This window comes from Cydia strobilella, chromosome 9, assembly GCF_947568885.1.
Source record: "Cydia strobilella chromosome 9, ilCydStro3.1, whole genome shotgun sequence".
NCBI classification, from domain to species: domain Eukaryota; kingdom Metazoa; phylum Arthropoda; class Insecta; order Lepidoptera; family Tortricidae; genus Cydia; species Cydia strobilella.
In genome coordinates this window covers 12,092,919-12,109,790 of record NC_086049.1, presented here as the reverse complement: position 1 = coordinate 12,109,790, position 16,872 = coordinate 12,092,919, and the positions used below count along the sequence as shown (strand labels likewise).

The window sequence follows — 16,872 nt, the reverse complement described above, 5'->3', positions numbered from 1 at the left end:
ACAGTTATTTATTTTGTTATAGGTAATTTAAACCAAACAGTTACCTACTAATAATGGTAATAAGATTTGATCCCGAATTATATTTTGATTTATCTTTTCTTGTAACAACTAACATATCTATTTATATAGGTATATTATGTATATTTTTTGAAATAAATAAATAAAATTAATTTAATAAATAAATATCAATTAAAAAATAACATTTCAAATGGCTCCAGAGAAAACATATAATTATAGCTGGACTCTAAGTGGACACTTACCTACTGCTAGCCGCCGATCCTTTTTCAACATCAACATATTCTTCATATTCGCCTTTTGTATATTAAGTTGTTCTTTTGTGCAATAAAGTTTAAATAAATAAATATCTGTTTCAATAATGGTATCGGTGAAAATTAAGTTGTGAATTAAACAGATACAGTCTACATTAGTTTAATCAAGAAAATTGTTTTATAATCCGACATAAAGGAAGCAAAAGAGTTGTAGCACTACTTAAAGTAAGGCTTTTGTGTATCGTCAAAAGATTCGAATTCGCTTGAGCCCGTGTTACTTTGGAATTGAGATAATTAAGACGACAACTTAGGTTAAAATTTGACAAAGGTCCCCGGGGTTGAGGGATAAGGGCGCTAAACTGTATGTAATCGTTTTTTTAAATGTTTTGCTCTTGTTTCGTTTTGTTATTTCAAAAGGGTTTTCACTTTATAGGGTAGGTAATGAAGGCAATCACAGTACTTATTGAGATTTTTAATTTTCTGATAGAATCGCTCTTGTATTCGACAAATGGGGTAGGGAATTATTCTGCTAAGCAAATTGTTTTTATTTTTATATTTGTTACCGTAATAACCCGTTTTTAGTGAAAACGCGTTTTCCCTAGTTAAAACAAGTTTTTTTCGTATCGCCTCAGTGATAACGCGTTTTCACTAATTGAAACTAGTTTTCCATAAGGCCTCGGTAAAATCTAGTTTTTAAGTGAGATTTTTTAGTCAAAACTAGTTTTCGCAAAGTCCCTCGGTATATACTAGTCTATTCACTAGCTAACTAGTTTTGTCCAGAGAAAACGCGTTTTCACTAGTTAAAACTAGTTTTCACGGTATTCTGCCAAAGTCAAGAGATAGGTGTGACAACTATTTGGTTACAGTTAACCTAACACGCTCCTCCTTGCTTCGCTCGTCGTAAAAACGCATTTTCCCTAGTCAACACTGGTTTTAACTAAAATTAATTTTTAATAATTAGTGAATAGTAGTTTTCATTAAGGACTGACACACGCAGCGTCCCATAAAAGTAGTTTTCATTAAGGACTGACTAACGCAGTGTCCCATAAAAGACACCGACCTTTTTGCAACTAACCTATTTTTGATAAAAAAAAAATAATCTTTTTGACATTTCTATACGGCTTATACACATATCAAGTTGCACTTTTGGACCATGGTTATAGGTATATATCTTTTTAATGATATCCTACATTTCCTATTGCATTAACGTATTTAAAGTAAGCGGCAAGAGAAATACATACATTATTGCGATTGCAACTTTTTATTTATATAAAATATTCCTTGCAGTAGCTAAACGCAGCCGTCGGGCTCGGTTAGTATTTGGAGGCTTTTTTAAAGCACCAATAGGAGCGCTCCACATAGTTTGTATCGCGGCCAATAGAGGCACCTAAATTTAAACCACCTTTTTGCTGTTCAATTTTGCTAAATCACTCTTTCATCAGCCTCCATACCATAACCACCACTTTTTGCATTTAACCGTTAGTCAAAAAACCCTTTGTAACCAGTACCTATTGATCAGTTTACTTCAAATCAAAGTCTTTTTATTTGAGTCGTCGAGACCTGCACGGCGGCTACTTACATATGGTCCTTCGAACCAGAGCCGGCTACAAACATCATCTGTGGAAATTTCAACTTTCTAGCTATCACGGTTCATGAGACGAACAGTGGAGTCTTAGTCTGTAGTTATAGGGAACCGTAACAGAATAAACGTGTTATAACGGGTCAAGGTTGTATTTCAACAGACAGTTAACTAATGTAAAAAGGACGACGTGACAAAGGATTTAATAAAAGTTACGAAGGCATTGGCATAACTCTTATTGTAAACATGATAAGGTCGAATTTCAAAATTTTTTGTGGGTGACATATTTATAAATGAACTTAGGAAGACATTGAGGAATCCCTTATGAGATTATGGTAAAGCTGATTTATACTTAAAATAATTGGAAACTGTCTTGATCCTTTGTACCTAGCTTTGTTGCTGTGAGAGTCCTGTACCTTTGAAGTCATGTTAAAGGAAATTATTCAGCCCTTTAGTATCCTTTTAATTTTAAAAGATATTCTCGAAACGAGTGTCGTTCTTTTGGTCATTGCAAAAAATCTTTTGTGGCAAAAAAATTCCTTACATTTTATAGATAAATTAAACACCAAAAGGCGTGTTCCCGGAAAAAATCTACAGAATAAATAAATTAGGTTTCAAGTAAAAATACTGTTTTAAAGATTTACATTATGTATTGAGATAGGTGCTCTTCTCTTAGCGAATTTTGTTTTTATCTGGTTTTGAAATATTTATCAGCTACAGCAACTTAAATTCGTATCAATGTTTACGAGTAGTTGTTATTTTTTACCCTATTTTATTGTTAGGTATGAGAGTTTTTAATACCAAGTTGGTGACAAACAAGCCCACAACCTGTTTAGTGGAAAGCGGTCACCGCGTACCTACCTACTATGGATGCCTGCAATCTCAGAAGAAGTGATGCATGTATAGTCCTTTTGCGGTGAACCCAGTTCATTCCACAACTAAACGTGCTGCCGACTTGAACGGTGCGGTGGTGACTAGAAAGCTGCCGTAAGCATCTTGTCAAACATATTTTCTGGGAAAAATAATGCATTGTAGTAGTGATAGAATACGCATATGGAGCCAAAATCTCTCCAAACTAATGGTGGTGGTAATGGTTCTTTTGAAACATAGATCTGAGTACAGATTCAAGTTTTTTTCTTACTTTGTTTAACCGATAATTATCTACAAATATTTTAGATATGGTGAGAATACGGCTGAGATCTAAAGGATTCTTGACTTATCATAATGTAGTTGACAGTGTTCATAAACTACGGTTGAGAATAATATTAAATAGTCGCTTAAAGGTATATACTCATCATATCATCGGTAAAATCTTGTAACAATCACAGTTAAGTACTTATAACGATATATAGATGGCAGCACCAGTCTCTCTTGCTACTACTTATAACGACTTGAAATGTGGCGAACGACGCGCGGAGACGTGAGATCTTGAAGACATTTTACGTTTAATCCACTCAGATTGACATAGGTAACGTGATACCAGTAGGCTTAGTTCAGTATCCTTTAGGTGTGGTGAGGGTTGGCCTGAGCTAGTCATGAGTATGACCAACGTTATGGTGGGACGTCAGAAGAGGACTAATCAGGCAGAAATAGCACTAGTGTCAAACTAAATGGTTAGGTGATATTGGAGTGCATATAAAATAAATATTTTGATTTTGGTTCCGGACTTCCCCTACGCTTTATGCGTATGTGGCGTCGTGGTATAATGGTTAATACCTAAATACCGAATTGAGAGTACCTACTGGCCTTTCACAACAGCTGTAGGCACATGTAGAAATGATATCTTCACAATTTACAATCACACAGGCGCATATTTACATCTTGGAATATCTCGTGTGATTTCGATCGCATCTCGAAGGGCGATTAATAGCAACGCTTTCGATTACTTGAAAATCTTCGTTTAAAAGTGAATGAGAGTGCTACATGCAAGATACCTATTTTGTCGTATTTAATACCTACTAGGCTACCCATTGCTAGGCGAATATCCAATATTAATAATATTTTTTATATTTATGCGAAAAATAATTTCACAACAGACGATTATAACATACGGAGTGCTTTATTATTTAGGAATCATTTAGACGGCGCGAGAACTCGCATGCGAGTTTCATTACCTTCCTACATTGCGCTATTTGATCGGTCGGCGAAATTGGATGTTACCTCATTAGTTCACGCGCCGTCTAAATGAGCCTTTACGATATCTGTATCTCGCATACGACTCTCGAATTCAATGAGCATTAGGTACACGAAGTGAGGCAGTTATAATCCTTTCGAGATGCGATGTCGCACGTGTAGTTTACATGATAATATTCCTATTTTGGTATTCCGAGGCGAGACATTCGTACCGTGGAAATGGCCGTTAAGATAAAAGCGCTTTTTTTTCCCATGCGGGCACTTAGTGCACAGAATAAGTAATAGTACCTATTAATAGTATTATCATACAGAACGGTCACGCACCGCCCCGCCCCGACTCGAATTACCTCGCCCCGCGACACCAGATTGCTGGCTTTTCGCCGGCCGCTCAGTTCGGTTAGCGTGGCGGTCACGCGATGACGGAATGTTCAAAATGCCGATGTATTGTGCGATGTATGGGTGCCTATCAAATTGGAGAACTAAAGAAGTTTTTTTTTAAATATGTACTTAATAATACTTATACCTATGTGTAGTGTACCTAATACGTTTTCTACAATCACATTCATTCAAACTACAATTTGTCGAAAACGCAAATGTACGTCAATATAACAAAGTGTAAAAGGTGTGATAATATTTCTACCTAGTACCTACCTACCGATTTCAACAACCTGTTCGTTGAACTTGTGAATGTTAGCTAACCGTCAACTACCTATAGGTAGTTACATAGATATTATTCCTTCATAAATATTTTGTTTTTTGTGTTACACTTTTATCATATCTAAAAAAATAGAATATCTATATATAATCGTTTAAATTAATAAAAACAATAATGCAAACACCTATTTATAATAATTCTGCTTTCAAAGTAGATACAGTCTCAGAATAATAACTAAAGCAAGCTTTAGTTATTATTCTGAGGATACAGTTGAGTGTAAGATTATAAACCGACCAAGGGCCAATTGCTCCGTGAACGGTAGATTGCCCATACAATTTCGTTTGTTTACGCATAGAGTAACTTATACTAGAGCGGTACTGTCATAGTAAATTTTGTAACCCCAGTAAATTCACTGCCATCTGTCGACACACTTTAAAACTAAAAATGAAGATTTATAAAAATACGATAGAATGTATTTAAATATAGATAAATGATTTTTTTTATTTGCATTAATTATTTTTATGATTTTGACCCATGTTCTTTCACTGATATGCGTTAAAATTGTTAAATAACAAACGAAACCGTCAACGCCATCTATTCGACTGTAGGCCAAAACTAGTAGCGCCCTCTGAACGAGAATCAAATTTTCTTGATTTTCGAGGCACGTTTTTTCCTTAGACTGTATCTATCTATTACGGAGTTATATCTATCATTGGTTTACGTTTCGGTCGGGTTATCCTGCGTGTGCACGGCCGGCCGCGGCCCGCTCGTGTCACTTCGGCAGGCCCCGAGAATGTTCGGCTCCGCCTGTGCCGTATGTCAGCGCCGCACGAGGGCTGTGTGTGTTGTATTTGAAACTTTAATAGTGTTTGATGTTGTTACTTCTTGGAAAAAGATAAACTAATTAAATGTTACACTTTTAGTTTTCAATTAAGAGCATTGTCCTGCAAATTACAACATGTAGGTACATTTCTTTCACATTTTGTGCAAATAATCCGAGGAACTCAAACCATGATTGGAAATATGAACGCTGCGCTGTATTCTCATAAATATGACGGGCATAAATGGGAAGAATAGAACCGCGTAATGTAAATTTTGCGAACTTAAAAATGGTTTCTTTAACTAAATAAACTAAACTAATAAAAATATTTCTATTCCTTAGTTAGATATTTACATTACGAGTATTATGACAACGCTCCGTGAACTCAAAAACATAGATAAGTGGCAGCCCTAAGCAGCTTACGCACACAAAGACGCGTGTACAAACGTGCCGTTCACACATATAAACGCAAGCGAGTTTTGATGTATGGCGTGTCCGCCCTGCTTAGTGCCAAAATTACATGGAACTTATTGTCGTGCCGTGTCGTATCTATTGAAATAAAGTAAACATAGAAATATATTTTAATTCCTCTTATAATATGTCTCTAGTAATATATGTATGAGTTTAAATTCACTCTGACTAAAAATATGAATATCTCAGTTCTGCAGTGGAATTCGACTTGGTGCCTATATAATTAAATGAAGTAGATTTGAAGACCTATTTAAATTTTTGTTGGTTTTGGGGCCATTTTGACGCATGGTCATTATCGAAATTTGACGAAAAAAAATCGACAACTCAATAAATGTCGGCCCAATTATAACTAACAAGAAATTTTTTATAACAGAAATTAGCTTCTTGAAAGAAATATGGTATAGTTCTATTTGAAGAGGACTTGATCATTAACGCTATGGTAGAGTGGTACGTTATTTATACTACGTAACAATTTCATAAAAGTTTGCAGTTTAAAAGAACACGTGGATGCAGTCCAACTAGTTGGCTTGACGAAATCCGCATACTTTGAACATTATGTAGCAAATCGCACTTAACGATGCCAAAAACGGGGACAAATGGTGGGACACCGCCAGACGAAAGATCATGCAATGTCAGGGGAATCACAATTCTCATCAATGAGTATAACGACGCGAGGCAGAGGAATTTTGATAAAGTACCGCCGTGAGACCTTTTGGGCATTAACGCAAAACATAGATCTTACTTACTTACTAGATAGGTAAACCGCACATATCTACTCACGGTTACCACAAATTGGCGCGCGATTTCTAATTTAGTTTATGAGAGGATTTGGTTTCAGTTGCGTTCATTTCTAGGAGACATATATATCTCAATTCTAGGATGAAATTTCTAAGACAAGATAGGATTTCTAGCTTGTAACTGTGTAAATATGGTTCGCGGCGTAGTATTTTACAAATTGATGAGCGTATGACTGGTGACTGTGAGTTTCCGTATATACTTTTAAAGGTTTATTCAAAGCCTCGACCTCTACCCGAAGAAATAGCTGTGGTTAGGGTGTCCCATCGACTATTGAAACTTGCAATGTTTGCAAAACAATAAGGTTCAAATTTGCCTGTCACTAGAAGCTGAATCAATCACTGTCAACCCTTCTGTGACATGTTAATGCACTGTCCTCGGGCATTGACAGCTTGCCATTTGTTATCTGGCCCGTGAGTGCCCTTTTAGTTGCTAATCAAGCCATTTTCAGCTTACTATGAACATTGAACTATTATTACTAAAATATAGAACCGGCACAGAGAACCAGTATTTTGCGCCATAAGTTGCTGCTTTTTTGGCATCAAACCATAGAAGCGGAGCGTGAATCTCGCGACCTAAACGCGTAAGCGCCATGAATTTTACGGCGCTTACGACGTTTCGGTCGCGTGGTTGTGATTGCGACAATTTTATTGCTTGGTATGACGTCTCTATAGTAATAATAACCCAGTGACCACGAACCATGGAATTTATTCAGTGAATTTTTATTATCAATTAGGTACCTACGTCGTGAAATTATTTATATCAATGATCACTTCAAATGATCTTCTTTATTACCGTCAACCCTAATAAAATTGATAAATGCGATATCTCTCTTTGATCGTAGATACAGCGCGGTTATCCTCAAAATCCTGTGTTTGAAATTAATTGCGATCTTTTTGTACGTAAAATTTATGCAGGGGTCCGGACATTAGACCACACTTATAATTTGTTGCTATCGGTACCACTGAGCTTAAGAGGAAAGTGGACCGCTTCTCCATACAAATGGTGACCCAATTTCCTGTCCTTTAAAAACCGGCCAAGTGCGAGTCGGACTTGCGCACTAAGGGTTCCGTACCATAAAGTACAATTACACAAAAAACGGCAAAAAAATCACGTTTGTTGTATGGGAGCCCCACATAAATATTTATTTAATTCTGTTTTTAGTATTTGTTGTTATAGCGGCAACAGAAATACATCGTCTGTGAAAATTTCAACTGTCTATTATCACGGTTCATGAAATACAGCCTGGTGACAGACAGAAGGACGTCTGTCACAGGACAGACACAGACAGACAGACATACAGACAGACTGACAGACAGATAGACAGACAGGCAAACAGACGGATAGTGGAGTCTTAGTATTAGGGTCCCGTTTTTACCCGTTGGGTACGGAACCCTAAAAAGGACTGTCTACTTTTTTACGGAGAAGCGGTGTGATCCATTATCCTTTTAACCAATTCACCTATAACCCTATACAAATCCAACTCTTTACTGTCGTTATATTACTTATATATCAGGGGCTGTAACCGCTGTTTTCCATAACCCTCTTTTTCATTTTCTTGCATTCGTTTTATACACTATACATAGGTGTGTACATAGGTATGTGTCGCCGATCGTATCCTACCGGCTTGTTCGCCCGTTCGTCTATACATAGCTAATTAACCTACAATTCCTAATTACCCAGTCTCTATTTGTATAACATTAGCGGGGCACATTGCTCGTAGGACCGATGGCCGATGGGGCAGAAAGGTTATTTCTGAGTGGCGACAGCGAACTGGAAAGCGCAGCAGGAAAAGACCCACAACAATATGGTCCAACGATCTGGTTAAGGTCGCAGGGACCCGATGGATGAAAGCAGCGCAAGGCCGGTCGTTGTGGAGATCCCCATACCTAAGTTTCCGGGCGTCTATAAAACGGCTCACTGAAAGTGACTGTAAATAATGTAGTATTTAAAATGCTTCACATGAGATAATTTGCTCGGCAAGGGTATGAATAATGTAATAATGTCCCTGTTCTGTTGTATTTAGGACCACGAGCGTAAACTTACGGGCAGGATATACGAATGAGCTTTCTACGTGTTCTTTGATGTTGGAAAGTAATACTGTTCTTTCATTATGTTAGGTAGACCATAAATGGACTGGGTATATACAAAGCGACCTCAATAAAATATAAGATGAAGATGGAGGTACTTATATTACTTTGACTTTATAAGAGCCAAACTAAAATAGTATTTAAAAGGGTAAATCAATAAATTACATTATAGGTAGGCACTCGTATTTATGTTGAAAAAAATAAGGACAAGGGTAAGGGCGTTTCTTTGTGTGTTTATCACGAATATTTGTTCCTGATTCCTGAGCTATGGATATTATCTATGTATGTATTTATATCTATCTATGAAAGTATGTTTATCATAAGTAATAATTATGTACATCAACTAGTACCCATAGGCATTGCTAGGTCAATCTGTGTAACATTACTTTAATCTAATTTTATGTTTTCTTTTGTATTATGTAATGTCTTGTTTGTTTGTGCTTACGAATAAAATCTCATTCTATTCTATTCTATTCTATTGTCCCCAAATATTTATTACTATTTATTAATTAATAATTTTTATTCAATACTCGGACCCAGAAAAAGTATTAATAGAGTTGTAAATGGGCGTTGATATTTGATATTTAAATGAAACCAGGCTAAAACCAGGTATAAAATACTAATCCATATTCTGATGGTGCCATTACTGTGTAGGTATGGTAACTTACTTCTTGCCAGCGTCCCGCGAATGGTTGAAGATGGACCTTGTTAAAATCTACTTTGCTTTAAAATGTTCCCATTTTTCAAAGTTGAACAAAACTTTCTATCGTAAAACATTGCCATTATTAATGTATCAGATTGAAGAAACTTTTTTGCAGGCAATCCCGTTTTATCTATTAAATTTTACCCATTTATTTTGCATAAACCTCAAAACTGACTGACAATGTGCGTAGGTGTTATAAAGGTTACTCTTGTCATTGCTGGAAAGGTGAACAAAACAGGCTAGAAGTTATTTTTTTTAAATCTCGTAATAATAAAAGCCTAAAAATAGGTACCTAAGTAAAACCGTTGTAAAAGTACTGGTGGCTGTAGGTGTAGACCTTGCTAGTCTGTCTTTGCATTTGAGCTTATAACTGAATAAATGTGTGGCATCCGCACTATTGAAATTTTTTCAAAAACTGGAAAAAAAACAACATTCAACGTTCACAAAATTTTACGAAGATCGGTTGCAAAATGCGACCGGGGAAGAGAACTGCCAAACTTAAGAAAACATTTGTGGTATTTTCTATAAAAAGGGACCTTATTGTCGATGGCGCTTACGCCATTATTAACGATGCTCCGTTATAAATACAATGCCGCGCGACGCTGTGCTGCGTAAGAGCCATCGACAATAAGGTCCCTTTTCATAGAAAATGCCCCATTTTTGCCCAAACTGAACCGGACACTTCGCTGGCGCTTCACGCATGCTCGGTCGATTATACCTTGTTTTTTTGCCCGTTTTGTTACTTACGAGTACAACTAACAAACACAAACAAACAAAACTATTTATTACCTATGGTGTAACATGTGTGTGTGCGTGACGCAGTAACATTAAAATTAAACTGATGCCTTTTACATTTATGTATTCTAAAAATGCTTCCTACTTTAACTTGTGAGAGTAAACTGCTACAAAATGAGCTGTAAAGCGAAACCGTAAATTGCTGTCAGTACTTCATTCATGCATTATTCACATTATCCTGTTTTCAAACTTTTAGGAAAACCTTTTTTACGCCTCGTAACCTACAACAGTTCAAAGTAATACAGTGGTTCCACTTGATTGTGTATTTTTCTGTTAATATTACATTTTAATAATGTTATAATTTAATTCAGCATAATTTTCACATTTGAAGGAAAAACTTTATCAGTAAGTATCACGTCCTAATTTTGCTCCAGATGACGATTTAAAGTGTCTTATCCTTATATGTATAATAATAGTGGACTGTTAAAATAATAAGCTCTAGACATAAAAGGAGCGTTTTCCCTTGTAAGTATTATCCAATGCAAATTTTCCTATTCTTCGAATTAATTTGGAAAAGGATTTCTGTTCCCATTGAGTGGTACATCTGTGTTACCACTATGTTGTAAGCCAAACTTTTAATTGCTCACGGCCCTGCGCGTGAAGCCATCCAGTTAATAAATCGAAAAAAAAAAACCTGTTTAGCTTCATCATATCGTACTATGAAATTTTCAAGCAAAAAAACTCTCGCAATTTTTTGTTAGAGTGACATCGCTGCAGCTGCGGTGTGCAACATCGAGATGCAATGTAAGTGACACCAAAACAAATGTATTCGTATAGGTACTACGTGCTGCTAATGAAATCTATGGTATAATTTGAATTTGAAAAAAAAAAACTAACCAATACTTTATTCTATCAAAATATACAACAGCATCAAAGCCGGATTAAGCTTGTCGAGGCCCCTACTAGGCAGTGCAAAGCTCGGGGGCAACAACCGTTTCAAGATGATCAAGTATTATTAATTGAAGAAATATGAGGAAAAATAAACATTCACAAATTTTATCGACTTTATGTGCTTTTAGTTCGATAAATGCAGTAATATAGCAACATCACAAGCACGACAAAGGTAACTGGGTAAAGGTATTCCGGGTTGTTAAAGACTTAAGAAATAGATAACTGATAATATAGGTTTCATTATATGCTGTTACAGCATATATTAATTGCGCGTGGTTTAAATTTTAGTGTTCATATTTATCTATATCACGAACACTACGGAAGTTTTAGTGAGATGATAAAACAATGTTGACAACAGGAAGCAAGGTTGATTCATGCTAATGTAATATTGTAGGTAATGAATGAGAAGTTTTATCATTTATTTTTGCAGATTAGTTAACATACATATAATTGCTCATTTCCGTTCACCAGTTTAATCTAGCTTCGAGTAAATAATATAAATATTTGATGTTGTAGAGTTGGACCAACCTAACTCTGCACGGACTTTGCAATGACCAAGTCATGGCATTTACACACTTTGTTTTTTATGTCAGTACAGTTTAGGTGCAGTAGCTTCAGAGAACGGAGTTTTTGAAAAGTCGTTTTTTTTAATTATCAATCTTTAGGCCTTTCGCTTGATAGAAATAACGAACATAAGTCTAAAAATGCACTTTATAAAATTATAATAAATATTGCAAAAAACTAAAAATACGAAAATTATTTCTAAAAATGAGCAATAATATGCTTGAGGGAACTCAGTGATTACTTTTATTATTACTAACACACACAAAAAATTAACATTCAAAAACATCACATTTACGCTCAGTGAGTGAGATAAGAACACGAACCTACTGGGCCTAAACATACTCTCTTTCAATACCTAATAGAGGATTATTATACTCGGTTCCAATAAATAATAACTAAGAATAAAATAATTCTGTTCATATTTAAAAACCATCATCACTATCATCAGCCAGTAAGCTGCCCGGTTTCTTCTCGCAGATGAAGGGACACGGCCGTTCACACCAAATGTCGTCGAGCTGGCCATTGTTGAACATGGCTCCGCAAAACTGGGAGCTGTAGTTGTCCGGCTGACCGCCTGCCCACTTATCGTAGCCCGCCTCTTTTAAAGTTTGTCCTAGAAATTAACCAGCATTATAGAGGCTGAGCACTAAGTGGTCACCGCTGACAAACAATGTAGCAGAGTGTAAGCAGACGAATATCCAAATTATGATACGCTTGTCTGTCAGAATGTTTCAAGCAGATAATTAGCCAAAATTGTGTAGGTATCTCGTTGTCACGCCGCATTAAAAGATCAAAAGTAATGAATCATATTACGCGCCAAATATATCTACCATTCTCTGATAGCTTAACAAAAAGGTTGTATGTAAAACAAGAAGGCTGTTTAGGCGGGTATACTTTACAATGCGAACTGTAGGGATATATCTCTATTTGGAAACATTGAACTATTATTACTAACGTATAGAACCGACACAGAGAACCAGTATTTTTCGCTATGAGTTGCTGCCGTTTTGGCATCAAACCATAGAAGCGGAGCGTGAATCTAGCGATCTAAACGCGTAAGCGCCATGAATTTTACTGCGCTTACGACGTTTTGGTCGCATGGTACAGGTTGTGATTGCGACAATTTCATTGTTTGGTATGTCGTCTCTGTAATTAACTCAGTGTTTGGAAAATAATTTCAGGATAGTTTTGGAGTGTTGTTTCATCCGCTACTATTGATGCTGACTGTACAAATTTGGAAACTTTAAACAACGACAAAGCACACCTCCAAACCGGGAAGCAATTCTCGAATTGTTTTTCTATCAAACACAAAGATGGCTAAATATCGGACTAACAACTGTGCGATTCATTTTTTTACCAAATAATGCGTGTTGTTCGTTGGAAGTGAATGATATTCATTCTGTCATTGACATTTGACTAACAATTAGTAGACCTTACTAACCGTGAATAGTCATCCACATCCCGTGTTCTTCCCAATCAGTATGGCCTATGTGAACCACGTTCTTGACGAAGTTACCAGGCATGGTCCCGGGCGGGTACTGTGCATATTTTTCCCTGAGGACCTGAACACGGTTAAATACATATGTATAAGTACAAAAAATATCTTCAGAAAATTCTGACCTTTTGCATATAACTTTGGTAGGTACCTACTAACTGGATCACTACAGCTGCCACACGCAAGTAAACACACTAAAGAAACTTTTATTAGATGATGATGTGTGAGTGATGACAATACTAGCGACCCAAAAGTGACATATTGTACTTCTAAAGCACAAAAATATAACTTTTTTTTTAATACTTTGTCAGTATAAAAATGAGTTCTATTTTTCGTGCCGACAATTTTTCTAAGTGACACAAATCTTTCTTTTTGGTAGAAAGTGAATATTCTGTATTCTAGACCTTTATAAATATATACATTATAAGATCTAACCTGAGCCTCGGTCTCGCTGTTAATAATGGCAAGATGGCCGCCTTCCCCAGAGCACGCCGAAAACGCGCGCGGCCAAGTTTGAGGCTCTGTATGAAACTTGTAGCAGCTGCCTGTACGGGTGTCCAAGGCGTAACCTGCAAAAATATTGAATATATAGGTACTTTGTCTCATATTTCGCCTTCCCTGGACCCATGGAAGCTATAGCCCATTATGAAAAATTACTTTTCACGAAAATTACAATTAGGTTATCTAAAGTGAACAATGTTCACACGCGGACCGATATGAGTAAAGTCTAGTGCCCTAATAACAACAGTCTATAAAATCAAACAATGTTATTCCTGGTTTCATTCATTAAAATTCCGAGAAAGTTATTATGTAAGTATATACTAGTTATTAGAACCATCTATTATTTGAACTTTCGTTTCAAACCTTTATAATATCATTGCTATAATCGTATATCACTATGAAATAAAAACTAATAACAACCGGAGCGAATAACAGACCGGATTTGAAATAAAATGAATAGACGGTATTTTTAAACTTTGAGAATGTCCATTGTTAAAATCGCAGACAGTTTAAGAAAGATCCTGTCTTCTTTAAATCTTTCTATAGGAAATAAATTTGTTTTGTGGCCTAATAGAAGTTAGAGAATGAAGTCATTCTCTAACTTTTTACCTTGGATGAATTAAATAGATTGGAATTTAAAAATATAAGCTGGATACTTCTGTCAAATCTTGTAAGTTGTACCTACGAAAGTAAAATTAGATGAACCTACAACATTATGGTTAACTCACTGTTATCAATAGTCCCACAGTTGTTAACCGCCATGTTGGGCAGCTTCTTCTTGTAGCAAACATATGGGAAGACGTCTGAACAGTTAACGTCCGCCATGGTGCCGTTGGGCAGCATGAGGAGACAGTCTTCATTGTTATCTGCGTTGTCTGGCTCATCGGGTGCCCAGTTGATTGCGATCCGATTCAATGGGGTACCTTAGAATATAATATAATGATTGATCAAGTTAGGTATAGATAAAAGATACTAATTAAATAGCTCAATCGTCCTCTGACACTCGTGTCTGAAAAAAGCAATGAAAAATAGAAATACTCGTAAGTTTACCGTCAATTGAATTGTAATCTCCTTTAGAGTACGTAGCATGTATCCCAGTAAACACTCCACAAGTTACTACTTGGTTGTTCATTAATATGTTCTGCATGGCATGATGGAGGTTTTCCGTTTCTGGTGAAGCTAGCGCGGCACCTGATGACAAAATACAGTAGACATCACAGCCTAGCTATCACAAAGTAATATGGCGATGAACGCAACGCGCGAAAAGGACTACCCTAACTTTTTTAAGATGTTCGTTTAGCTATCGAGTTGATTCGGCTTTCTGCAAGCTTGCTTAAGAGTCACACGAAGTCGCCACTAAAAAGCCTAGTACCAGACATATGTTACTTGATATTCATGTTAAATTTTATGTTATTTCAGAATTTAGTTTTAAAATGAGAGCGTAACTTGGATGGTCGATACGTTGTACGGCACAGCGAAAGTGGTAAGCTTTGAAAAAGGGGGTTTGAAGAGAAGGTAGTTTATCTTTTACGCGACTTGTATGATTTGTACCAGAAATACCGATCGGTGAATCGGTAGGTACTCAACAGCCAAGCGTCGATCTTATCCGTGGATAAGCCGAGCGAATTGGAGGATAAGACGCGGAAAGTATGGCAAGCCAGTGGTAATCGAATGCTGTGAACGCCACGTTCCGAGTAAAATAGATGGACTAATTCTTGTATTATATTTTTTTCATTTGACCGTCACGATAAGTCGACGACAAGTTTTTAGAAGAAATGAAAGTAAAGTACTTAGTTAATTTTACGAAAATATAAATAAATAAATAAATATTATAGGACATTATTACACAAATTAACTAAGCCCCACAGTAAGCTCAATAAGGCTTGTGTTGTGGATACAGACAACGATATATATAATATATAAATATTCATAAATACCTACTCAAATACATAGAAAACACCCACACTCACAACAAATACACTCGGGTACAAATATCTGTACTCCTCACGCAAATAAATACCCTTACCGCGATACCATCGGCATCATTAAGACAGGGTCACTGTCCCTACCCACTAGGCCAGAGCAGAGCGGTCGTCAAAAGTCAAAATAATTTACTACCATATTGTTTGCATTTAAAAGAATGGTGGAGTAGCTAAAATTTACATTATTATTTGAGTAATACGAGTAGGACAGGTACTACATATATTATGCAAACTATAACTGTATTCAACTGTATTTAGACTGTTTAGTCTAGGGATTATTAGAGTGGGTGGAAGAAAGCAAAAATTAGATTGTGGGCGTACCTTCTCTAAAGCATCTTAGTCTGGCATCCCGCCACGTTGCTGGTATTTGGTGAAGCTTCATCCAGCCTTCTGCCTCCTGGTAGAAGTCGTAGTCAAACCGGAATAAGTTGCCATCTGTCAAAATAAGATTACTTAATGTTTATGCGACCTACCAGAAACAGAATACCAGACAAAATTGATTATCACCACAAAGTCTGGAGCCACTTGCAAAGTGCTCAGGCGAAAGGGGTTAATAAGGGTAACTACCCATTAAATATAACTACTACTGCTTATTCTCTATGTTCTATTGTTATAAGAAATATGGTCCAATTTTCGCATTTTTATTTCAGCTGATCACCCAAATCAGAACACAATTCCACGAACATAGGTACGTAATTGACGCTTGAATATTTTAATTATTTAGTTGATAAATTGCACCTCATTGTGTTTCTATCATTTTACTGCATACATTTCAAACTTCATCCACACTTCATTATATTGTATGAAAAAAAAAATACTTACGCGCTACAACTACTACGGACAAACAAAAAGCTAGGGAAATAACACTAAACAAAATCATTTTGTACTGTATGACTTCACCAATTTTATTATGTTGTTTTAATTAATTAAAAATATTATGTTATTGATAAAGTTATGATTGTAAGTTTTTTATTCCAGGTTTAATGTCACGATCTTTTCAAGCCGACACATGCACGGTTAGTGAAATATTTTATATAGCGCAAATATTTACGACTATTCATTTAACAGGATGCTGCTTATCCTCCTTATCTCGTTATTTTTTCAGCATTTTGTGGACTTAAATACCTAT

At 36.1% G+C, this 16,872-nt stretch overlaps 1 protein-coding gene across 1 annotated transcript; it reads right to left on the bottom strand.

The window, feature by feature from the left end:
* Window positions 1-12,187: 12,187 nt before the first annotated feature.
* Window positions 12,188-16,714, bottom strand: LOC134743998 (C-type mannose receptor 2-like). Its single transcript, XM_063677630.1, has 7 exons — window positions 16,566-16,714; window positions 16,065-16,178; window positions 14,812-14,952; window positions 14,490-14,684; window positions 13,696-13,829; window positions 13,207-13,327; window positions 12,188-12,378 (listed from the first exon to the last, which is right to left on the bottom strand). Exons 1-7 carry the CDS (start codon window positions 16,621-16,623, stop codon window positions 12,188-12,190), a joined length of 954 nt encoding a protein of 317 aa, XP_063533700.1. The 5' UTR covers window positions 16,624-16,714.
* Window positions 16,715-16,872: the final 158 nt, after the last annotated feature.